This window comes from Microtus oregoni, unplaced genomic scaffold, assembly GCF_018167655.1.
Source record: "Microtus oregoni isolate MIOR12 unplaced genomic scaffold, Mior012 000049F_ref0000343, whole genome shotgun sequence".
Classification (NCBI taxonomy): domain Eukaryota; kingdom Metazoa; phylum Chordata; class Mammalia; order Rodentia; family Cricetidae; genus Microtus; species Microtus oregoni.
In genome coordinates, this window is record NW_024543223.1 from 5,651,061 (window position 1) to 5,676,704 (window position 25,644).

Consider the following 25,644-nt stretch of genomic DNA (forward strand, 5'->3'; position numbering starts at 1 on the left):
ATGAAGGCTGGCTGAAGGCGAGGGTGGCACCCTCAGGGCTCGTGCACTGAGAAGGGCTGGGGACAGACCCTGTGCAGGTAGGAAGCCTGGCAGAGCTGGCAGGAGCTGTGCTGAGCCAGATGGGTGGGCTGCTGGAGGTGCCTGTGGTTCCTCTTGACCCCAAGACCATTTTCAGCCCCCAGCTGTCCTCTCTGTGATGCCCACGTGGCAGCCTCCTGTGCTCCCCCACAACAGCCCCATTTGTGCTGTGACTGTGTGAGGTAGGCACAGTGCCATCTTAAGCTCTTGGTGCAAGCAGTACTGCCTGGGAAATGTGCGTTCCTGGTGATGGAGGGTACTCCTCCCTCTTCTTGTCCTCTGTCGCTCCCATCACTGGCAGCGGTTCTGAGGAGCCTGCGCCATGTGGGCTCATGGGGCATTAGCAGAGATGGACAGGTAAGAACAGATGTGGCATGTGGGCGAGGAGGCAGAGCTCACACTTGGCTGACAGGCAGAGACCTGAGTGGCTGAAGTCAACACTCAGAGAGCGGCAGTTTGCTGGAGGGTTCATGAGGCATGTCCTTAGGGAGTCCTTTGGAGCTGGGTATAGGAGAAAGGTGTGGAAGGAGCGTGTATCCCTTGCAGGGCTCAGAGCCTAGTCCTTAACGAGCCCTCTTGTAAGCCCTATTTCTTCTTTCTGCAAAGGTGGGGATGAGCATGGTATGGGGGTATAACTTGGCCCCACTCTATTAACCCTGATGGCACCGTGGTGTGGACCCCACTTTCAGTGCTGTTTTATACCGATGGCTATCACCATGGCAACATGAAGCCCAGGCCCCACTGAGACCACTAATTAATTCCTTCCTCACTTCTTCTTCCCTCCCCCATCTCCCTTTTCTTTCCTTCTCCATTCCTGGCATTAATTTTTATGGGGCTCACTGTGTTCCACTGTGAGCTGGAGGCTTTCCCCACAAACATGAGGTAACGGGGTCCCTGCCATGAAGGATGGTGAGGAGACGAGGCCTGTCCTGCTCTGGCCTGGGTCAGGGACCCACACAAGCTTCTCTGTTTCCATACGCATCTCCTGTGATGTGGAATGTTGCTTTCCATTGCCCACTTCTGTATTCCCATGAACACGTTCCTTGCCACTCTATACGCATGTGCTCTTTACTACCGGCAGAGAAACTGTGTTTTCAAATAGTTGGGAGCATTTGAAAGCTGAAGACAGGCAATGAAGATTGCATCTCAAGCCCCTAAAATCAGTAACCAGTGTGCTTATTTTAGAAGTGTATTCAAGAGACTTATGTAAAACAAACGATAAAACCACTCCTAAGTGAATGCTGACACCTAAGCTATCCACTGGTTAGAAATGAGCCCTCCTGGGGCTGTAGGAGCTTCGTGCCCTTGTGAGCTACTCACATCTCCATAGCCAGTCTTGGTCTGTTTTGCTAAAGATGACAGTTGCTTGTTGGGAGGCATAAGCTATTTTTCTAAAACCACACATTGCCAAAACATTTTGGGCTTCTGATGCACTGTTCAAATCTGAGCCATCTTGAGCCCCAAATAGGCAAGGGGTTAGTCCATCTGCCGGCTGGGGATGCAGAGGTAGTGACACAGACGTTCAGTGCTGAAGCAACCTTCTCTTGATGCTTTGGTCTTCCTGGGAAACCCTGCTTGGATAGATGACTACAAGACCCCTCACTGTAAGGGAAACACAGTGACCGTGGACTGTGACAGCAACAGCAAAGATACTTTGACTCTGTCACCTCCACTGGCCTTTTGTGCTCCCTTTGTTTGTAGCAGCAGCAGCAAGAGAAGGGGGGGAGGTTGACGTACCTGAGTGTCCTCACAAGTCAAAGAGCCAAGGCAAGGTCACCTCTGGCCCCTGGCTGCTTCTGTGGATTAGCCAGTTCTGGGTGTTTCTGAGTCACACAGTTGACCTTACATGACTGGCTCCTCTAGGCTGTCCACACTGTGGCACCTGTGGGTACCTCCTCCTGTCTAAGACACAGCATCCTATGGATGGATGTGCCGCACTGCCTCCTTCACAGGGCATGTGTGAGCTTAGGACCAGCGTGTGCCATGTTGCTGCGAACTGGGCATAGGAGTCTTTGCTCTTTCTTAGACACCATGCAGTGGATTTCTAGTTTGTACCATGAGTGGATCCAATTCCCCACAGGCTTCCCATGGTCTTGATTGTTCTTGTACACGTACAGCTGCTCTGCTGGGTATGAGACACCTTGTCTGCTCAGGTCAGGAGCTGGTTAGCAAGTCCCTATGGCAGTGATGTGTGACATTGACCATCTTTTCTGCTCCATCACTTTCTTATCATTTTTGGAGAAGTGGCTAGCCAAGTTGCCCCACCCCCACCCATGTGTATTTACATACATGTGCAGAGGTGTGTGGCTGTGTGCCCCTGCACTCAGAGGCCAGAGGAGTACATGAAACCATGCTCGGCTTGTTACATGGGTGTTAGGATCTGAACTCAGCCCCTCTGGAAGCACAGCAAGCCCTCCTAAGCTCTTAAGAGATCCAGTTTCTTCTGTTTTTTAAAGACATACCTAATTGGTGTCATGATCAAACCAGTACACTTGTCAATCAACTGACTGAGTGAAAAAACCTGACGTTAAAACACTTGGAGGCCAGCGGTGGTGGCACACACCTTTAATCCCAGCACTTGGGAGGCAGAGGCATGTGGATCTCTGTGAGTTCGAAACCAGCCTGGTCTACAGAGCTAGCTCTAGGACAGCAAGGGCTACACAAAGAAACCCTGTCTCAAAATACCAGACCAAACCAACCAAACAAACAAAAACAGTTTGTTGAGAGCTACATGCTTCCCCCCAGAACAGAAGCAAACACCCTGTTATACAACCCGTCACAGGTACTGTCCTGAGTTCACAGTCTTGTTCCCTGTCACATCTCTAGCCTTCCTGGCCAGCTAGACTTTGTTTCTGGACAATGGTTAGAACCTTCTGCCTCTTCGGTAGCACTGCAGCTGCTGGGGCCCATTGCAGCCACCTTGGTTTCATGGTTTGGCAGAGTGTTAGGAACCTCCACACCACAGGGCCAGAGCTCCTGCCTCCAGAGTCCTTCATGGGTCCAAAGTCTGAAGATTGAGTTTTGTGATTTCCACCTCCATAGGTGTCACCACCTACACAGTTGCCTCTATTGCCATTGCAACACTTCCTTCCTGTCCCCCATTGTTAAAGCTGTCATAGCCATCTCACCATAGCCCCATCCGCCATTACCATAGCCTCTGCCTTCTCCAGAGGAACCAGGACTCCCTCTCCCGAAACCACCATCATTACCAAACTCATTAGAATCATCAACACTGCCACTATATCCACCAATACAATGGTCCCTGTCGTTTCCTTCATGACCAAGGTGGTCATCGCCACCCAAACCGCCTCCACAACCACCACCAGAGTTTCCAAAACCATGTGGGTCTACAGGAAGTACTGGACATCTCAGGTGTGAACAGGGTTCACTTCCCAACCTTCTCTCTTCCCTGCGTGGCAGCCACTCTCAAGATGGCTGCTCACAGTATGGCATTTCTGAACAACAGCCTCATCCACAGAGCTTTGGTCCTTCGAGGTAATGAACAATGCTGTCCTTTCTCCTGCTGCCATCACGGTTCCAGTCGCTTTACTTCCCCTGGCTGTACTAAAAGAATCTCTAGGTGGCTTTCCTCAGTGGTGGGCAGGGTGATGGCCGGCAGGTTATGGCAGGACTGACAGCTGTAAGGACAGAAGTGGCCAGGGTGTATTTGGCTGTGGTCATAGAAGGAAAGCTCCTTCCCATGGTTAAGTGGGCACCTAGTCTTTGAGGATGTTCTCTCAGCTGCCTTTGGTTTCACTGTTCTTTTAGGCACATTATGTGGCCTTTCATTCATGGCTTCATCCGCCTCCTGCCCTGTGGCAGTAAGTGTTCTCTGTGGTTCCTCAGATATTCAGAGATGGTTTAAAGCCCCACCCTCCCATAAGAGCTTGCTTCCATATCTGTTCAGGTTCTTTAGGAGCCTGACTTGGATCTGGCAGCAGGGAGACGAGAACTCTCAATAACACTTCCTCAGCATCATCCACAGGCAAAAAGGGCTGTTCCTCTCTTCTCTGGGTGGTGTATCATTGAATGGCAATGGTTCTTTACATATTCTGGATCCCATGCCCTTACTGAATCTATGTCTTGCAAAGCTATCCTCCCCTTCATCCGCTTGTCTTCTTAGCCTCCTCCTGTGCCCTTTGCTGAACGGGAGCTTTTGGCAGGTCTTTCTGAAGTCTGCTTTCCGATTGTCCTTCTTTTGTTTATGGTTTGGTTGTCCAATCTAAGTCTTCATCCAGGCTAATAAGGGCTCTGTGCGAGCTTTTCTCTTGACAGTTGTGCTGTTTTGGATCTTGTAGTTAGGTCCTCTGTCTGTTTATGAAACTCTTAGACTTGAGTGTCTATATGCACACTTACATGCAGAGAGGAGCGGCCATGTGCACCTGGACACACTTCCACTATACAAGCTATGCCCACAAACACACCCAGCCTCTGTGGACTTTTTCCAGTCACCCCAGGACAGTCACCACCCTCTCAAACGGACCCGATAAACCTGGGTCCGGCTCCTCTGTGCTGGCTGTTCTTCTCTACTGTTCAGACTGTCTGCTTCCTCTCTGTCTTTGTTCAGGGCATGAGGGTTGAGGGGACATGTGAATATGTGATCTGCACCCTGGAGTCGAGGACTTTGAGGTAGGATTGGGAGGCCCAGTCTGAAATGTGTGCACTTGGGGCCTGCTGGGCTTCTATCCCAGCTCTGCTGTGTCTGCCCACCAAATGGCCCTGCTCAAGTCTCCCTCTGCCTTTTATGACAGTGAAGGCTGAAATGCACCCACAGTGTATTATATAAAGGAACTGAACCCCTAGTATGTGTGGAACTGAGTAGTGTGTGTGTGTGTGTGTGTGTGTGTGCGCACACGCGCAGTGTGGCAAGTCACAGGGATGGCAGCAACTGTTACAGAGAGAAATCCCGTCTGTCTCTCTCTGTCGCTTTGTCTCTCTCTTTCCCTCTATCTCCCCAATGTGTTTATATCTCCATGTATGTCACATGTGTGGCATGCCTGAAGAGGACATAGGATAATCTGGAGCTGGAGTTACAGGTAATTGTGAGCTGTCCAGCGTAGGTGCTGGGAACCGAACTCAGGTCCTCTGGAAGATCAGCAAACTCTCTTAACCACTGAACCATCTCTCCAGCCCTGAACCTAGTGTCTCAGAAACTCTTTCCATCAGTGTTCTATGTCTCTTTAAATTCATAAGTGGACACAGGGCTTGCTTACCCTGGGGCTGTCACAGGCCTGCTGGGAGGACTTGTGGGGAGCAGGGGGAAGGAAGGAAGGTCATGAACTAGGGAACATCAACTTTGGCTATCAGCTGACTTTTCTAAAATTACAGAGTGGTTTTCAACCTTTGCTCAGAACTCAAAACACAGCATTCCCCTGCCCACTCACTGTTCTCTATTGTAATCACCAAAATGACCTGGACCCTTACCCTGTCATTCAGGCTGGCCCTGGGTATGGCTACTGCCCATGAAGCAGTTCAGTCCTGGAAGGGCCCAGGCACCAGCCCCTGCCAGAAAAGCCCAGTGTGTTCTGGGAAGAAAAAGCCTGGATATTCGCCAAGTTGTGAGGGTCAGAAGGGATAAGATTAGGGGGATCAGGAAGACTCCTATGAAGGAGGTGGCTTTGGGAGCAAAAAGGCCATTTGGTGAGGCTGGGAGGTCCAGAGGAACCCGGGTGGCAGAGTTAACATGAGCAGGGGCCTTGACTGGGGTCAGCCACCATGGTTGGGGGGTCTCTCTTCTCTGCCTTGAAGATCCTTTGGCCCGAGACATGAGCGTGGATGGAAGGAGCTGAGCTGATTGCCAGGAGGAAGTGCAGAGCAGCTGGCAAGGCCCACACGGGAGAGAGTCTTGATTCTCCTTTCCCATAAGCAGGGGCCTTGGCCTAGTTTTTCCAAGGGAAAACAGGCAGAGGTAGCGAGTGAGGTAAGGTGCTCTTAGCGCCCCCCCCTTCTTATTCAGGAAGGTGCCAATTAAGATTCAAGTTCAGAAGCGGGTGTGGAGCCTCTTCCCGTTTTAGGCTGCTGTGAGACATGGCTTCATCTTTCACATCTAGCGGTAGGCCCACCTGCCACACCCTGGGAGCAGCGCTCACTGCTGAGAATGGTGGCAACAGCACTTTAGGTCTCTTTTTGGCACCATGTAGAAGTAAACCAGAGGCAAGAAATTACAATTAGTGTAATCTATTTGTTTTAGGATTAAAATTTGTAATCTAATTTAATGGTTTTTAAATAATTACTAAACTAGAAAGTGCCAATTGAGAGAATTGAGGAGTACAGAGATACAAAACAAAACAACCCCCTTAAAACCCCAAAACCCTAATCTATGCTCCCTGTTCCCATCACTGGAGAAATGAAGTTGCCCCTTCCCACCCTCCAATCCTTGCTTCCACTTCTTGTCCCCTAGGCCATGCAGAGGTAAAGGGACCAGACCCTCCTTTTATATTGACCTGTCCACAGTCACACCCAGGGGTGCTTGACTGCACATCTGGTCTCCAGAGATCAAGGATCAGGCAGGTGGAGCTAGGTCTCCCAGCTTCTGAACAGGCCCTGGATACGCCCTAGCTTGTGCAGATCTTTGATCTCAGAGGCTTCTGGGCCTTTGATGTGCTCACTTCCTCAGATGTGTGCACAGAATGGACACCCATCCTGCATGCTATAGCCCCCTGGGCACCCACCGCAGTGGCAACACTTACCTGCTTTGTGCTTTGCCCAGGCCGGGGAGAAGCACTACCACCCTTCCTGTGCGCTATGCGTCAGGTGCGGCCAGATGTTCTCAGAGGGCGAGGAGATGTACCTGCAAGGTAAGCATTCGGATGTGCCTATTGCACGCTATGCTCGGGGTGAAAAACTCCCACAGTGCTGCTGGGAGCTGGCATATCACACACTGACTCTGATCTCGAGTCAGCCACACTGCCATCGAGGATGTCAGTGAACCCGAGTGAGTAAGATCAGGCTGCCAAAGAGTAGGCCACGAGGTCCCACCGCTGCCCCTCAGGCCTCATCGCACACAAGGACTCAAAGACTTTAGTTGTGCCCTACCTGAGCCTTTTGGTGCCCCTTCTACACTGCAGCAAGACCAGGTTTCCTTCCTGCAGGGTGGAAAGGAGCCGTCTTCACAACATTGGCAAAGGGAAATTTGGAGAAAGGAGCCTTCCGATGTGTTCCCTAGAACCCTAACCACACACCATTAAAACTCATATTGATAGGGACAGTGAGGTGGCTTCATGGCTGGAGCCCCTGACTGCACAAACCTGATGGCCTGAGTTCCACCCCTGGAACCCAAGTAAAGGTGGACAGAGAGAACTGGCTGTTGGAATGTGCCCTCTGACCTTCACATACGTCACATGTGCCATGGCAACCCCCCCAATACCAATAAAATAAAAATAAATTACAATGATAAGTGTCAAAATGGAAAACAACAGTGGAGCTTAGCCCCTTCTTGGCTATGTCTCACTTTAGACCCATCCAATGTTTCATTCCCTAAAATAGGTTGAGCGGCCCACAGCCGAGCAGAGGGCATGGTGGTATAGACACAATGAAGCCACAAATGGCAGGAGTGGCAGAGAGGTGACAGCATTGCCAGGTCACTGACCCCCCTGAGGCAGTATGGGGGACAGAGCAACCAACTGAAGGTGGCTCCAGGTCACACAGGTGCTTAAGAGGTCGCCAGTCTTTCAGGCCTGAGAGGGAGGTTACGTCTGTTCCCTTCTGGTCCCGTCTCTTGGAAAGTCAAAGAAGCACCATAGTTTCATCTCAAAACTCTACTGGGAATGACATCATTTAGGTTAAGATGTTCAGTCAGGGCCTGGTGCAAGAGCTTGGTCAGCCTACCCTCCAGGGCTGTTAGTCAGAGGGAGTGGCTGTGAGGCCAAGACATCCCAGATACACCAGCAGAGAAGGCTGGGAGTGCTGCTTGGAGGAGGTGTGGGCTTGGCTTGGCCACGACGAGAGGCTGGAGCTGCAGGGTGAATAGGTGACTAGGAAAGCAGAGAGCCCACCAGGAGCCTACATTCAAACGGAAGGTGGCAGAGGATTGGCTCAGCCTGGTGATCTGGTCCTCACCAGACTGAATGCAGCAAGAGGAGAGAGCTCACCCCTCAACCCCTGCCCAGGGCTAGCAGGAGAGACAGACACGGGAGGCTTGAGGGGATTGATTTCATCTCAGATCACCTGACCAGGGGACACTGGAATGACTGGGGGGCCAGGGGCCAGCAATAGGGTGGGCACGATCTGTGGCCTTGTTTGTATTTCATCTCTTTGGCAACTTGCTCTTTCTCCTAGGGTCCTGGGACAGGGACGGAGCTGGTAGCAGCTGCATCTGTTGTGTTCTGTCTATAGACTGATGCTGAGTAACCACAGAGAGGCATTCCAATCTGTGTGTGAGACAGGCCTCCCTTTTCTGAGGCATTCCCTGACTGGAGATGATGTCAGATGTGACAGTCTCATCCCTACTGTTGCCTGTTGTTCCCAAGGGAGATCCTGAGAGTCAGGCCAGCCACCGTGGCTGCTCTGTGGGAGGCCCTCTGCATAGGCCTCGCTGTGGATGTAAATGGAGCCCTTAGAGGGCCAGCCGATGCCAAGCACGGCTCACTGGCATAGTGGCTTGGGACACGTGCTCACATGAAGGTGTCCTTATCTCTGGAAACAAAGATCCCCTTCATGAGTCTGGGATGTTGAGCCAATGCAGTGGGACCTGCCAGGGCTTTCTGTGGGCACAGAGTCCAGGCTTCCCTCTCAGGCATGGGTTTTCCACACTGCAGTGAAGGTCTGACCAGGCTAGTGGCACTTCTTTGTGCTCTCTGGGGAGCTGAAGACTATGGCCAGGGCCTTATGTAGGGCCCCCACCATTCCCAGCCACTCTGAGGTCTTCTGTTTGGCTCCTCATAGCTACTCTCTCCATGAAGGTGGTCTCTGGCAGGTTGTTGGTGCTGTGACCAGAGAGAGCTCTGGCAAATGTGGTGCTATGACTTTCATGGTATCCCAGCCATGAGAGCTTCTTCCCTACCCCTGCCTCTATACTTGATGCTACCTCCAAGAATACCCGTCTGGCTAGCTTAGGCTGGGCAGTGTGCCCAGGCTCCCTGGAACCCGTGTTGCTGCCCACAAAACTAATCGGACCACATTGGGAAGTTCTCTGCTTTCCCTCATGCCGTTACCCCACATGAGCCAAGCTGCTCTCAGTGTCATGGAGAGGAGGTGTGGAGCCTGTCTGAAGGGTATTGAGCAGGTAGTCATGCGTGGGCACCGCACCCAGAACTGCTCTTTGACCTCTTCCTCTGGGAATCTACCCACAGGCTCCTCTATCTGGCACCCGGCATGTCGGCAAGCAGCCAGGACTGAAGACAAGAGCAAGGTTGGTGAGATTTGTGGCTTCCTGGTGTGTTCTCCATATGCAGGTTAGAGCAGGCCAGCCTACTCATGCTTCTCAGCCAGGTCTCCAAGACATCGCAGGACAGCCAGGCTCAGGGGACAGAGGGCCACAAGGTAGGGGATCATATAGGTCAATGAGCCATCATGTAGGTCTAATGGGGTCCCAGGGACACCAGATGGCCCAGCCCTGCTGACTTTCTTGTCTAGTCAGTGAACACAGATGGTCATGACAATTTAGGAGAGCCCTAATAGTCCCTATGGCCATCAGAACATTTGTGGGCTCAAACTGTGCCTGGGCTTAACAGGTCCTACACCCTCACTGATAGCTGGCCTGCCTGCCATAGAGCAAGTTCTTGAGGGTAGATTGGTCAGAATACAAATACACAGCAAGTCCCAAAGCAGAACCTCTGTCTTCTCCTTGTGGAGACAGGCATTTCACCCTCCCGCACAGATGCAGGACAGGGCACATAGAGCACGCCAACCAGGCAAGCTCCATGCTCGAGATTTCACCGGGGCTCCAGCAAGGGAGGAGGGTGACTCTTCGAGCCCACATATCAGATCCATTGAGCCCCTGCAACCCGAGGCTCTTGTCCTAGGGCACAGGTTGGTCTTGCCGACGTGGTCACCCATACCCTGAGATGATCAGGTGTGGTCAGCCCTCCCTGAACCCAGCTGCTGCTGAGATGAGGTTAACTATGGCCTCCTAGAGGCTGAGAGCAAAGGTCAGCCTCTAAGAAGGCGTGGGCCCTGAGCACCATAGATGCCCTACTGTGTGCCAGGCACCAGGATTATGGAGAGACAACAGCCACGCTGGGTGGGAAGGAAGCGCAGCATTCAGAGGGTGCTCGAGAGCTCAAACCCAGGCCCTGGGAGAAGAGCAGCAGTGATTTCCAGGGTGGTTAAGGTGCAGGGCAGAAAGAGGAGGGGAAGAGGGAAGGGGGGTGGGAGGAGGAAGAAGAAAAACCCAGGAGAAGGAAATGATGGGGGAGAAGGGAGAGGAAGATTGGCTGTAACAGAAGCAGGGGGATACACAGAACAGGGAGGAACACAGGGAGGCAGTGGCTAGCAGGGCGCTGTCCAGGATCCTCTCAGCAGCTCTGCCTTTGGCTGTGAGGAGCTCATAACCACCCCCGCACCTCCCCACCTCCCCACCCCCCTGTGACTGTGCATCCTCCTGCCTCATTGCGCTGACATCCTATTAAGTCTTTGCTGTGGCTTTCCAGGTAGGAGGCCAATGAGTAATGCACACTGTATGCTCTGTTTCCGTCAGTGCTGATGCTCTCTGCAAACTATGCATCTGCCACTTAGGGCATCCTCGCCCTCAGTCACGGTCTGTGGATAGACCCTGACACCATCTTGCCTGCAGGGTCCCCTGTGCTGCCCAACCACTCAGCAGAAGAGGGAGTCTGACCTGCCCAGAGGCCCCAGATATACTCTCACGCATGCGTGTGCTCAGGGAAATGACCTGACCAGAGACTGAGCTAGGAAAGAGAGCTGGTACCCTGTTCTTCTCCCTTCCCACAGTCAGCTTCAAGGACCAGGTAGGGTAGGATGGCCCTGCCCGATACCAGCTGCAGGCGACAACAGCCTTCCTCATTTTCTGTGATATCTGGACAGATGGAAGGCCCTGAGGGATGGATGCTGCCAGACCAGGGAATAAGGGAGCCTTGTTTTCCTGGGCCTGTGCAGGTGGGCCCTACATCCCGGGCTCTCTGGTCTGTACAGAAGTGAGTAGCTTAATATGAAGGCTGTCTCCTTCAGTCAACATTTGGGGCAGAGCCTGGGCAGCCTAAGACAAGCTGACTTCTTGTCAGGTATTCAGCCTGGGCTTCCCAGGACTGGCCGATGTCTGGTCTGACCTGAGGATGAAGGGGTCAGACTCCTGCACTCTGTTGCTCTGCGTGTGAGCTGCCCTCGATTAAGGGAAGCCAGGCAGGCCTGACTGACTTATGAAAACTATTCCTGAGAAACACAGCATGAAGGTGGCACCTATGTTATTGACTCTTGAAATCTGCCACTGAGTGGAGGCAGAGCCTACTTTCTACCCAGTGACAAGAAATGGATTCCCTGTCTTGGGCTTAATAGTCACATCTCTAGGGACATCTCTAGGACACTCAGGGGACTCATTCTCCTTTAAGACCCTGGCTCCTGATTGGTCTATCCATGCAGGGCCAGGCCAGCAGGAAGAAATATGGGTCTTCCTTGCTGTTTGGAAAGCCACTCCAACTGTGTCGCTGTCCCTCCTCTACTCAGGCAAGGAAGATGTTGTGGACAAGAACCACTGTTTACAGGGTCCTGAGCATCTAGAATACGTGCAGGGGACATTGGGAGATGTAGTCATGACTGCCCAGATCCACAGGCATTGTGGCATCTTTAGCACAGCACCCAGCACCCAGAACCCACAGGTATTATGGCGTCCTTGGCATAGCATCCAATGCCCACAAGTGTAGTAATAGGAGCGGCGGCGGGGCTGCGTCCCCAACACCCCAGCCGCCTGCCCGGCTAGCTTATGCCCCGAAATAATTACACGGACACTGTATTCTTTTAAGCACTGCTTGGCCCTTTAGCTCTAGCACTTACAGGCTAATTCTCACATCCCGATCAACCCATCTCTAATAATCTGTGAGAACCGGTCTTACCAGGAAGATTCTAGCCTAGTCCATCCTGGGTCGGAGCTTCATGCCGGGAGCAGGGCATGGCGTCTCTCTCAGGCGTCTGCTCCCTAGAGGAGAGCTGTCAAGTCTCTGAGCTCACTTCCTCTTCCTCCCAGTATCCTGTTCTGTTTTCTCCTCCCACCTATCTTCTAACCAATAAAATGGGCCAGGGCAGTTCCTTTATTAGCCAATGACCTTCCTCCATCACACAAGTATCATGGCATCCTCAGCACAGCACCCAATGCCCACAGGTATCAAGACATCCTTAGCACAGCATCTGGCACCCACCATGTGTTTTTTTCTATACCTGGAACTGGGGAGAGGGCAGTGAATGAGGCTCATGGACTTCCTACCAGTTACAGGTCCTATTCTTACCTCTGTGGGTGGGAACAAGGTAGTGCCACAAGGCCAGGTGGGAAACATGGCACTGAAGTTCACTGTGGGTCTTTGTGGAACAGAACAGGTTAGGAATGGTGGAGGGTGGGATAATACCCATCTTCTCACCCTGGTGACAGTCACCCCAGCTCTTCTCCCTATCTCCTCTGCTGATGGTGAGTCAGGTTCTGGCCTCTGCCCTCCCCCACAGAGCTAGGCACTGAGTCTAAGGAGGGCTCACATCATCTCTGCTCAGAGTGGCTGGAGCCCATGGCACAAAGAGAGCTGGCAGCGGTCATTTCTGTCAGCTCTGTGGAGCTGGCTCAGATATTCCCCTGGCATGACCAAGGGACAATGCTCTGAATGCCACATTGGTCTGCAGTGCACGCCAGGAATAGCGGGCCCCTTTCTGGGCATCTTGCCACTTTCCAGAGAAGGGGCCAGGCAGGCATCATCCAGGGTCGGTGGAGCACAGTACCCACTTGGCCTCTCATCACTAGAAGAGCAGGCCCCGTCTTACAGGCACCAATTACAGGCATGAGAGGGCCACTGCATGGAGCAGTTCTGAGGTATGTGGTGACTAAGGACTGGACAGTCAGTGCCATGAGGCAATCCCATTCCCGTCAGCCTCGAAAGCTGTGGTACCAGGGAGGGGTACCTGTCAGTGTATTCCCGAGCTGAGGTGCTGAGAAATCAAGGGCCCCGAGGGGAGGCAGAGCTCAGTGCTGAGGGGTCCAGAGCGCAGGAGCTGCAGAGGGGATGGCAGGATCCGAAGAGCAAGCTTCACGCCATCCCTCCTCTCTCCCTTCTAGATGCACAGCTCTGTTTGCAGCCAGCCCTGCCCGGGCACCCTGCCCTGTGCCTCACAGGTTTGTGCTCCCTGCTGCCTTGTGTGGCCCATCTGGTCCTGGTGTCTGCCTGTCCCTGCTGGTGTCATGCTAAGTGTAGGAGGAGCTCAGGAGGGGAGGCCTCCTCCAGGTCAGGCTTGGTTCCTCTAGCCTGGAGGTTTCAACACATTCCCTGCCTCCCTGTGGCAGGGATCAAAGCTGCAGGTGATGGCCGGCCGGCTGGCTCCTCCTGAGGCCTCTCTGATTGGGGTTGGTGGCAGCATCTTGTTTTCTTACGTGCTTGTGTGTGCGTTCATGTTCTGAACTCTTTTTAGGATGACTCCAAGCATATTGGCTTAGATCCACCCAGTGACCCATTTTACCTTTGTGACCTCTACGAGGACCCCCATCTCCACACGGTCACACTCTGAGGTTCCAGGAAAGGGCCTCAACATGGGAAATTTAAGAAAACCAATGAGGGCCTTGACAGATGTCAACCGCCTCAGGAGAGGAGCATGGCAGACTCCGGAGGGGAAAAAAAAAAAAGAGCCTCCTGAGGAAAAGTGAGGGGGGGTGGTGGTGGTGTGGGTCACTGAAGATATGCAGGGGAGGACATGAGACCCAGGGCAGAGGGGTCAGAGCTCTCATCTTCTGAGAGGTAGGGACACCTGGTGGAAATATGTTCTTCTTAGATGAGACGAGCAAGAGGCACGAGAACGGGCATGCAAGGAACTAGACCAGGAGAAGGGGTCTAGAGTGGCCAGGGGCACAGGCCTTGCCTGTAAGGATGAAAGCCAGGTGTGGGACATTCAGGGGATCTGTATGAGGGAGGGGAAGGAGGAGCTAGAGCTAGCGATACAGAGGGGAGGGGAGGAGGGCATGTAAGGAGGGTTGGGCACTGTCAAGGGCAGAGACTGGGAGGAAGCTGGTTATGCAGTGACATCACGCATCACCTGGTACTGGCAGAGCTGAGCCTAGGTAAGGGAGGAAGGAGTAGCTGAGATGGCCTGAGGGCTGGGTCAGCAGAGGGGAGGGTGTGACTGCTGGGTGTGGCTGGAGGACTGACATTTGTCCAAGGAGAGGAACTAAGCATTGGAAAATAGCAGAGGTTCCATACACCATGGAGATGGTGCATGCCATGGTTGTTAGACATGCCCACCTGCCTTCATCCTCAGAGACATGATAACCTCACCCCAGCATCCCTTGGGGCATTCTGAGCTTTTCATGAGTGACGGGTTGTAGAGACCTTATCTTCACTAATGGCCTGCTGTGTTTATTGTAGTCTTCAGTTGTTATTCCAAGCCTGTGCATTTGTTCCAAGACTTCCCTCAATCTAGAAAAGGGGGAAAATTCCACCTGCTGAGCTCACTGTCATTTCTGTCCATATCCTGGAGATGCCTCCAGAAGGTGCCCAACAGCGTGGCTCCAGGTCAACCTGTACAATTCTGTTCTAGGAAACCAGGACTTCCTCAGAGAGCATTGTCTCCGTGCCTGCATCAAGCACGTCGGGGTCCCCAAGCCGTGTGATCTACGTAAGTGAGGGCCATGGAGAGTGCCGTGGGGTGGTGGTGGGGTCACCACTGGGCCAGTTCTGTGGAGACTGCAGTCTGCTGAAGATGCTCTCTGTGGGCTCCAAGGGCGAGGCTGGACACCCAACACTACCTTGGGGGAAAATGGGTAGAGAGCTGGAGAATGACTCGAACCCTGAGGCCTGGACACATCTGTGTGGCCTAGCAAGGCTACTAGGAATTTGTCCTCAACTGACTGGTGATGAGAGGGAAGCATGGAGCATAGCTGTGGTCATCATCCTGCAGGTGGGCAATGGCTGGTCTCTAGGTAGTCAGCCAAGGCCATGTGAAGGAAAGGTATGTGGGCCTATAAGCTGCTATGCAGGTCCACGCGTGTGCACAGAAGGCTCCTGCCCAACTCCCCAAGAGAAAGGTATTGTAAAATAGCACCAGACAGACCTTGGTGGGCCAAGGGGCCACGTGGCAGGTGAGAATCAAAGGCCTCATGATGGGCAGGAGACAAATATGCCGTGCAGGGTCACTGTGACCCCAGTGTGGAGGGAGAGGGTTCTAGAACCCTGGGAGGACACTTGTGCTGAGTCTCAGCCAGTGCCTGGCTGTGCATTGGAGGCAAGGTGTTTCCCCTGTGGGCCTCTGAAAGCTCATTTGTAAGCTGGGGTGAATTCAGCCCCACCACCCAGTCTGTGCAGATGCCTGATTGCTCAGCTTTAGACAAAATGTGACCAAGCTGGTGGAGTCCCAGACAACTCTAGTCCTGACCTGGGGATGTAGGAGAGGACATGCAGTCCACAGAAGGTCAGCCCTCTGACCTGGATGGAAGTGAGACCTCCATGAGTGGGAATAGCATGTGCACAGCTCTCAGATGACGGATGGAAACTACAGGAGCCAAGGGGCAGGATGTATAGAATGGGGGCAGAAGAGACCAAGATCAACTGATGGTCAGGGAAAGATCCCCTGAGCTCCATTCGTCCAAACAGCTAGAACATCCCAATGGGATGGTCCATGGTGATCATAAGCCCCGGCTTAACATTTGACCTCAGGTATTTCGAGACCTGCCCTGGGCTCCAGAAGAATGGTCAGAGATGTGAAGCATTAGGCCTTCAGTCATAGTGCAAGGCTAAGTGCAAGACTCTCTCTGCCAAATGTCCCCAGGGAGCCCTGGAGTGAGTCTAGTAGTCAGAAAGCCTTCCTAGAGATGGGTGAGGGCTGCTGGGCTCTGGAGGGCCTGATAGGTTCTGGAAAGACAAAGATGTGGGTGGCCTGAGGTAGAAGATGCCTGGGGGTATCAGGAGAGCCACTTGATGCAGCTGCGGTTTGAGAGAGTTGTTCCAACGGAGAGTACCAATGGGGGAAGTGTTCTAGAATCATTCAGCTGCCATGCCTTCTTAGGTGAGTGACTCTGGGAAAATTATCCAGCCTCTCTGAGCGTTGGACTCTTGTAAGTGGGAGCACTGTGAGTGTCCCCACCACAGGGAGCTGTGACTTTCTGTCACTGATGCAGCTCAGTGTCCGCTGTGGCTGTTGAGGCTTTGTCTCAGAATCCCAGCAGAGGAGACCTGGCAAAGACTGATGCAGAAATGGAACCTGAGCAAGGAGGGACCAGCCCAGAGCCAGGCTGGGGACTGGAGAGAGTGGAGGTGCTCCTAGGACCAGAACAGAAATGTGGGACCACACAGAGAGCATGGGCACAGTGGGACACTCACTGTCCAAGATGGCAGGGAGGAATAAGCAGGCACAACAGCAGCCACATGAATCTCATCTGAGCCAGCATGGCGGCTCACAACATCTCACAGTCAGTGAACACATGTGGGCCGTGGCCCAGCACCCTGTCAAATGCTGAGCAGACATCTTGCTGCCGTTTCTGTACCTGCTCAAAACTGCTAAGAAGAGGGAAGAGAGAATGAGAATGAGTGCAGAGGTGGCTACGTGTATGTGTCACACACACATGTGAAACTTTGTGGGAGTCAGTCCTGGTATGCAAGTAGGTATGCCAGTATGTGGATGTGTTGTGAACCGGCAGGTGTGTGTTATCCCATGGGAGTGGGTGCAGTTTTAGTTGTTGTGCATGCCCTCATCACCTCGGAGAGGCACATTCTCTGTGTGTCCTGATGTGTGCAGGCATACCTGTGTGTGCATTGATGTGAGCTGTGGATTGTGTGCATGTACATCTGTGATATGTTTGTGCTGTATACCTGTACCATGGGTGGTTTTCGGTCATAGCCTGAGTCTCCTTGTCAGGCACATTATGGGTTCATCAACACATTATGGGCATAATGAACAACCTCAGTGTCTGATCCCGAGGCTATTCCTGTGATTAGGTCCTGGGCCTTGCATCCCTGTCCCACCTTTCCTGGGGGCTGAGTATGCTCAGACCTTGCTGGACCGTCATCACTGCTGGCTGTGAAGTCGCTCTGTCCTGGCCTGTGACATCAGTGTCCGCTCCTCTGCTCTCTCTCCCATCAGGCGAAGCTTGGCGATGAGATCCTGGACTACAGGGACTTGGCTGCTCTTCCCAAAAACAAAGCAATCTATAACATTGACCGGCCCGACATGATCTCCTATTCACCCTACATTAGCCACTCGGCCATTGGGGACAGGCAGAGCTATGGCGAGGTATGGATCATCACCATGTGTTGCATGCTTCCCCCCGATGCTGGCTCTTGTGGACAGAGTTTAGTCATGGCCACTGCTCTCAGCTTCTTTGTCCCCAGATAACACGCCCATCTTATTTAAGGCACTCCTAACTAACCACGCCCCCCTCAGGGAAGTGAGGCTGAGAGTGGATTGGAGGTGAGCAGAGTTGGGGTAAGGGAAGCACACTCTGAAAATGTCTGCATTTTCCTGGCTACTAATTGCTTTCATGACACGTGCTCTATGTCATTTTCCCTCTCTGGACCATATGGGCTTGAGCCCACATTCCCAGGCTAGCTCTTCTTCTGTGGGCTCCTTGAGTTCATCTCTAGGCTGGTTGAACAATATGGGTCATGATTCCCGGCATTGGTGAAAGTAGACAGCATCTATTGGTGATGTCTTAAAGTAGGCAGCAACTATTAGTGATATCTGAAAGTAGGCAGCATCTAGTCGTAATGTCTGAAAGCAGACAGCATATATTGGTGATGTCTGAAAGTAGGCAGCATCTATTGGTGATGCCTGAAAGTAGGCAGCATCCATTGTTGATGTCTGAAAGTAGACAGTATCGATTGGTGATGTCTTATTTAGGCTGCCTGTTTCCATTGAGTGCTGCAGCTCTTACTGAGTCTCATTTTCTTTCTGTCAGGAGGTCTTAGAGAGTTTTTGGCTGTGTGTGGAGCTCAGAAAAGATGCCCACCCACTCGGGAGGCAGAGGCAGGCGGATCTCTGTGAGTTCGAGACCAGCCTGGTCTACAGAGCTAGTTCCAGGACAGGCTCCAAAGCCACAGAGAAACTCTGTCTCGAAAAACCAAAAAAAAAAAAAAAAAAAAAAAAAAAGAAAGAAAGAAAAGATGCCCACCTGGGGCAGAAAAATGGTTATTCCTAATATGTGCTCCTTTGACTCCTTTCTGTGGCTTCAGCAAAGCCTCGCAGGGAGTAAAAGCCAAGACCTGGGGCATTGTACATATCTCATAGTGTTGAGTTGCCCAGCTTGGCCCTGCATAAGTCATAGCTTCCAGACAAGCCTTCAGGCTCTGAGGGCCACTCAGAGACGGAGAAGAACAAAGGGACTGGCAGGTGGCCATCCAGGTGTGCATGTCTGAGGAGGGGGTTCACCGGCCTATGGCTACTGTGCCGCCCACTGTGTGCCTGAGCTGGATGTGGATGTCAACATCCCACATCCTGCCTTTGAGCAGCAGGGAACTGAAGAGGCTCAGAGACCAAGCAACTTGTCTGCGTCCTTCTGAGATCCAAAGCTTCCCCCCTACAGACCATGAGATCCAAAGCTTCCCCCCTACAGACCATGAGATCCAAAGCTTCCCCCCTACAGACCATGAGATCCAAAGCTTCCCCCCTACAGACCATGAGATCCAAAGCTTCCCCCCTACAGACCATGAGATCCAAAGCTTCCCCCCTACAGACCATGAGATCCAAAGCTTTCCCCCCTACAGACCATGAGATCCAAAGCTTTCCCCTACAGACCATGCACTGACTGTTTCCTTGGCTGATCCTCAGGGACATGGAAGTCAGGCCTCAGAGCTGGCTTCAAGTCCCACTGTGGTCAGCTTCAGAATGCCACCAGGGCTCTCCCTAAGTGGAGCATTGGCATCCTGCACTGGCTTCAGGAAGCCCTGGTGGGAGGGATTTAGTGGGCAGTGGTGATATACAGGACCACAGACTGTTGACAGCCTTGTCCTATATCCCTGGGTCACACAGTGTTGCCGCTTGTGTGTGGTATAGAGTTGTGGACACGGTCTGGAGACCTCTGAGGTTTCTTTCAGCATCTGAGACTACATAGTAAGATCCATGTGACCCACAGGTAGTCCTGACTTAAGGGTCTGTCCCTCAGAGGGCAGTGGGACAGCCTGGGAGAGTCTTTATGTGATTCAGGAGTTACCTTCTCCAGTATCTGCTTGGCGACAAGCTCGTACCTTCTGCCTATCCTGCCTGTGAGACCTGCTTTAGCAGATGTCGGTACCAGGCTGTCCTGGGGAAGGAAGGGGTGCTCCCACTAAAATGCCACTTCCTCCCAAGGCCCTGGATGGTGTGTGGTGGGCAACATAACATAGAAAACCTCAGGCTCTTGTAGGGTAGATTATATACAGAATACCCAGTGGTTCATTATGGCCTCATTGCCTCATCCCTGTGGACCTTTCTCAAGAGCAGAGTTTTCATTTCTGTCCCTGTATCTTGCCCAGCCCCTGGGAATTATTTTTCCCAATTGTACCTAAGAAAACCATGACCAAGTGAGGCTCAGCTAGGACTCATAGGGGCCCAGGTAAGCTGGCTCTGGCCCCTGCTCTCCGAGTGTCCTGAATGAGGTGGAAGAACTATCCTTCTAGCGGAGAGGAGCCATTGACTAGAAACATCAGGACTGGAGCATCCTCTCTGAGCCTCTGTCTCCTTGCTCTCTCCCAGCCCATGGCCCTAGTCACCCTCTTTCTGCTGTCCCCCACCCATCTGTCCTCTCCAGAGAAAATAAGAGTTGAGCCCAGTGGGTATTACCAGAGTGGTCCCTCAATCACCAACTGCTTTGTTTCTGAACTCGTGGTCTCTGTGGAGAATAAGAATGGGATCAGGTGGGCTGAGTAGAGGAAGGCGCTGGGCCAAGCAGCACCAAGCCATCTCGTGTGGTGGGGCTCTTTCTTAGCTAGAGTCTCAGGTCACTGAATGTGGGTGCCTATGTTGCCTGTGGTTACCAAACAGCCCTCTTACCCCCAAAGCAACCCCTGGCACAGCGCACTAACAGACGGCTCTGTTGTGTCCACAGTCGCCTCAGTTGCTTTCACCAACGCCGACTGAGGTAACCACCTCCTATGCCTGTGTCCCGTGTGCTCATGGTGCTACCAACTGCAGGGTTATAGAGATGACCAGCATGGCACCCTGAGGGCCACAGGGCCCTAGCCACGCCTCACCGGGGCCCCCTGCTGGTTGTTTTTATAATCGCATCTCATCTGCATGCTCCCCCTTGTGTGTGCAGACAGGTCTTTACCAACACAGGGGATGTGGTGTCGCCTGGCAGCTCCTGGCCTGGGTCATGACTTCCTTGGGTGAGCTGAGGTCCACTTCTATCCCCCCCAACTAGATATACAGGAAGTTCCAGGACCTTGTGGCTGAGCACTCTCTGAGAGCTGTGCTGTCATATAGGCTCAATAGCACTGCAGGGCTTCTTCTTGCCTCGGAAGCAGTGGGGCAGATTATGGCCTCTCAGACCCTCAGCCATGTGACAGAGTCCATGGGGAGGGCATAGTGGCACAGCACACTTTTGAGTCCTCTCTCTGTGCTGGACACGGCTACCATCATTTTATACCTAATTCCTTTAGCCCAGAGCATCTCCCAGAGATAGCTTCCAATGGGGAAACTGGAGCCTAGATGTCAAATAACTGGGCTATTTTTTCCTACCTTCCCTATCCTTGGGGAGTGTCCCATTCCAGCCCAGAGAGCTGATCCCAAGAGTGAGGATTTTCTTGTCATCTCAGACTGAGGAATACTTTTTACTTCTTGTAGCTTTAGAAGCAGGATCTACGGCAAGAGCCCTTGCCTGTCCCTCCATGACCTCCTCAGCCTGTTTTCTTAGAAACCATACCTGGGCCATTGTGGGGACCATGGTGCTGTGGGATATCTGGGGTTGAGATGAGGCTAGGAGGGCTGGCATGACCCAGGCCACCAGACTTCATTGCTGAGGGATGGGCAGTCTGATCGTCGAACCATGGTGCCATGCCATCTCATGCTGCTGTCGCCTGCTCTGGCTGCTCTCGGAAGCTCCTCTTCCTGCTGAGATAGGGGTTGTGTCATCAGCGCTTGTGGGCCTTGTTGTCTGGCTTCTGAGCCCCAGAGGGTACCCTCCCACCTCAGAAGGTGCCTCAGAACATCTAGGTCCTCCCTCACACACAGGGAGCATTTCAGTGTGTTCTCAACCAGTTCCAAAAGTCCAGAGTTCTGGGGATGGTTAAGAGGGAGGGAATGGGACAGGGAGAATGCAGGTAGGGTCCTTTCACCCCATTCCAGAGGGTCAGATGGACAAGAAGGGTGGATGTCTAATGGTCCCATGATCAGGCCAAGGGGGCTTGTTAGGGCTCAGACCTACCTCGCTGCCCGGATGTGCTCTGTCTGTGCTCTGAGCCCCTGTTTGCGGGCTGCGTTGTTTCTGCCCTTGGGATCTAGAGGGCAAATACGGTGGGGCAGATGAAAGGCAAGCAGCGCTTCTGACCCAGGTGCTCCCTCGCTGTCTTCCCACCCAGGGGGATCAGGATGATCGGTCCTACAAGCAGTGCCGGACCTCCAGCCCCAGCTCTGCTGGCTCCGTCAGCCTCGGGCACTACACCCCAACATCACGGTCACCCCAGCACTACAGTCGCCCAGGTATTTATCCCCACCCTGCTTCCCTTGACCCCTGACGAGGCTGTACTTCTCAATGAGTTTGCAGATAGAAAGTAGCTGCTTTATTCACTGAGAAAAGTGGCTGAGTTGGGGGTGGCGGGAGCCAGTGTGTGGTTAATAGAGAGTCACTTAGCCATAAGGAAAAGGATTTCCCTATGCCTAGGAGCAGGTAGCCATGAGGCAGCTGGTCACCCTGGGGCTGGAGAAGCTGTCTAAATCCACAGTGCACATCCTGAGAAACATCCTGCCCTGGGGCCCACACGGAGCAATGAGAGTTTTGTTCTGGGGGTAGTAACAGAACAGTCAGAATGTGGAATAGCACATGAGGCAGGACACCGAGTCACAGCCTGTTGTGAGCCCATAGGAGTTTGGAAGGACTTGATCTGAGGAGTCAAAGTCAGTGGCTACACCACCAGCCAGGCAGGGTGTCTAATGCTGTACCTATCACTCACTAACCCTGCAGACAGCCATCCTAATAAAGAGGCTGGCAATAGACTGCTATGACCTTCCAAGCTGGGACAGAGCCCTGCACAGGGCCTCCGATCCTATTGCCTCATCCCCACCCACCCACCCCACCCCTCAATTTGTATCGTCTTCCTCAGCTTTGAGCTGGCATGTGGAAGCTACAGGGGCCATGCACAAAAGCGATGCCTTTTGGAGGGATTTTTCCAGCCTGCTTCTTCCCTTTCCAGCCGCGCATGACCCATTTTCACACCTATGGGCCATAGCTCCTAGTTTTGAAAATTCGGTGGAAAAATCAACTTAATTGTTTGCAATCATTGTCATCGGTTCCTTGCAATACATCTGGTCCTTCCTGCTTAGCAAGTGTGAGGAGTGAGGGTGAGTGAGTGTGTATGGGAGAGTGAGTGAGTGAGTGTCTGAGTGGCTGGGCTGGTGGATAAGTGTGTGAATGAGAATGAGTCAATGAATGAGTGAGTGAATGAATGAATGAGTGGGTTGTGGATGAGCAACTGAGTGAGGGAATGAGTGAGTGAGTTAACGGGTTAGTCAGTGAGTGAATGAGTGAGTTAATGATGGTTAGTGTATGTATAAGTGGGAGAATTGAGCGACTGAGTGAGTGAATGAATGAATGAGTGGATGATTGAGTAAATGAATGGAGATATGTGAGTGAATGAGAAAATGAACAGATAGTAGGTGTGTGGATAGCCCTTCCCCTAAGGCTCCTTGTGACTTGACCTCTGACTTCGCATCCCCAAGAGGGCTGCCTAACTGCTAAGTGCTTGGTCAGGGGTAAAGCCTACAGGGCCAAGCTTTCTATTTGAGCTGGCAAGTGCCATGAGGATGCTGGTGACAGATCACTCCCTGACCTTTGGAAGCTGCCCTCCCATTGTTCTTGATATCAAGGACACCCCAAAGTGAGCCACAGGCAGGACCAGAGGCTGTGTCCCAAGCCCTGGCTGCTACCCTGTGTCCCAGAGGCAGCATCTCCTGACCCCACCTGGAGAAAAATGGCCCACAGCCTGCTGGGTGACCCTCTTCAGGTGCTCCAGGAGAGCAGAGGGACAATGTCCCTGGCCAAGTGGGGACTAGGACAAGTTGGTGGCTCTGGGGTGGAGGAGCCCAGGGTTACTGACTGCTCTCTGTTGCCCGCAGCTGGTACTGTGAGTGTTGGTACCAGTAGCTGTCTGTCCCTGTCCCAACACCCAAGCCCTACATCCGTGTTCAGACATCATTACATCCCCTACTTCCGAGGTAAGGCGTGCAGTGCACAGCGGGGGGTGCTCGTCCCATGTCTCCGCATGGCTTCCAGAGCCCTGTGTCTCATGCCTGTGTTCTTCCTGTGTTGTGTGTGTCTGGCTCTATTTCGTCAGTGTGTCCATGTTCCTGGAAGGAGAGCAGGGTTGATTTGTCACTGAAAGTGAAGCTGGAGAGAGCATGTCAATGAACATCTTGCTGCACGCTTAGGGCCCCACTAGAGACATTATACACGTTTCCCCATCAACTCTATGTGGTGGAGTGCATCCGATAGCATCAGCCTTCAGGAGCAGGAGCTGAGAAGTGAGAGGTGGTGATGTCCCCAGCCTCAGACCCCTGGCGGCTGTCCCAGGACTCAACCCAGGGGACTCTAACCCCAGGCTCTTTCCAGAATGCAGAACCAGCCATGATCCATGTTCTGTAGATCCATATATGTAACTTCCATGGGGAGAGTGGACACCCTTGTATTTTCCTCCACTCTAAGAATTGAGTTATGTAGACCCCAAGTTCACATATTGATGGCCAAGACTCCATGTAGCAGTGTTTGAAGAAACACAGTGAAAGCAGCATAGAGGTAGGGTGAGGCCTCAAGGTGGGATCTCATCTGCTGGGACTGGTGACCTTGTAAGAAGGAGGCCCTGGGCATCAGTGGAGAGATGGTCAACAAGCCAGGATGAAATACCACCAAACTAAAACAAACAATAACAACACCAAAACCCACTCCTGGGCTTTGATCATGAGAAATGAGAGACTGAAATGGATGTAGACCCTGAACTGCGAGTTTTGTTACACAGCCCAGCTGATAAAGGCACTGGCAAATGACATCTGGGGACTTAGAAAACATCGCAATGATTTTCTCAAGAGTACCTGGGCGATATATTAAGTTCCCTGTCTCTCACAGTCATAAAATGGTACCCATGGAAAGCTCCATTCCACGGGGCACAGGAGCAGCTGACAGCTAAGTCCTGTCACTGGCAGTCAGTAAACAGCCCCTTCTCCTTCATCTTTATTCTCACCCCTGGCCCCACTGAGAAGAGCCCTTGGCACTATCATGTCTTCCTTGCTCCTTCATGGGCTCTCCACACATCCCAGTCTCTAGCAGGGGTTGAGTCTCCAGTGAAGATGTACAGCCCCAGATGGCACATCCCTAGAGCAGTAGAGTGGTTTCTGGGGCCTTGATACACACGTATCATATGTCTGTGGGAGTCTCAGAGTGAGGGGTGCTCCCGGGACCTGGAGGGAGCCTGACGGCTCTGGGGAGTGTCTTTTTTCCCTTTGCTCAATGGCGCTGGACAGTTTTCCTCCCATCTGCGTGGCCCTGCCTTTGGTAGGTCTGTTATACATCTGGATTCCTGGTCAGACTGTGACCAAAGACAAGGGCACATGCTAGACATTGGTCATTGCTGCTCCTCTTAGTGGAGTGAAACAGGAACCCACAACTCTGTCCTCAAATTGATTTCCTTGTTAGGCTGTGACCTTGGGCTCTCCAGTGTCTTTCCAGAACATTCCTTGAGGAGATAAATGAGTTACAGACCCTGAGATCTTCATGGGGGAACATCCTGTTCCTAGCCTCTGGGCATGCAGCTTATCCCTGTCTACAGGACACAGCCACAGGTGTGGCATCTGCCCAGGCTCTGGAGAATTCCTTTCCCCATGGGTGCTCTGCAGTATTTGGGACACAGTAGAAACACCACACTGTCTGATGCTGGGTGAGGGCCCCAGGTAGACACGCCTTCCTGTGCCAGCTCTCTCCTGATCTGCCCTCTTTCCACCGTCCACTCAACCCAGACATCATCCCCTCCTGCTGTGTCTCAGTGCCTAGGGCCTCACTGCCCCAGACCTGCAGCGGGTGAAGGACTGGTGAAAGTTATCAGCGCATTAGTGGGAATTTCAGACCTTGGTTGGGGTGGTATAAGGTTTCATCCTGACTCTTGCTTGATAAGGGACAGGCTGTAAGGACAGGAGGTGTAGGTTGGCAAGGGGACACATGCTGCTGATGGCACTTTTCTGGGAACTGACGGGAAGCACTTCCACAGCCCTAGTGGCAGGCAAAGGAAGGGAAGCAAAAGAACTTAGGGGCAGAGCCTC

General features: G+C 52.6%; 1 protein-coding gene across 19 annotated transcripts in view; it reads left to right on the top strand.

The window, feature by feature from the left end:
• Ablim2 (actin binding LIM protein family member 2) overlaps positions 1-25,644 on the top strand; it is a 122,110-nt gene that overhangs the window by 58,448 nt on the left and 38,018 nt on the right. For 4 of the 19 annotated variants that reach the window (XM_041636191.1, XM_041636206.1, XM_041636190.1 and 1 more), the window contains exons 7-14: positions 6,788-6,875; positions 9,369-9,427; positions 13,286-13,342; positions 14,755-14,832; positions 17,293-17,442; positions 20,231-20,263; positions 21,702-21,822; positions 23,455-23,553. In XM_041636191.1, coding sequence (XP_041492125.1) covers positions 6,788-6,875; positions 9,369-9,427; positions 13,286-13,342; positions 14,755-14,832; positions 17,293-17,442; positions 20,231-20,263; positions 21,702-21,822; positions 23,455-23,553 — 685 coding nt within the window. The remainder of the gene's footprint in view (positions 1-6,787; positions 6,876-9,368; positions 9,428-13,285; positions 13,343-14,754; positions 14,833-17,292; positions 17,443-20,230; positions 20,264-21,701; positions 21,823-23,454; positions 23,554-25,644) is intronic. The other 15 variants (XM_041636200.1, XM_041636203.1, XM_041636205.1 and 12 more) reach the window with 7 other exon arrangements.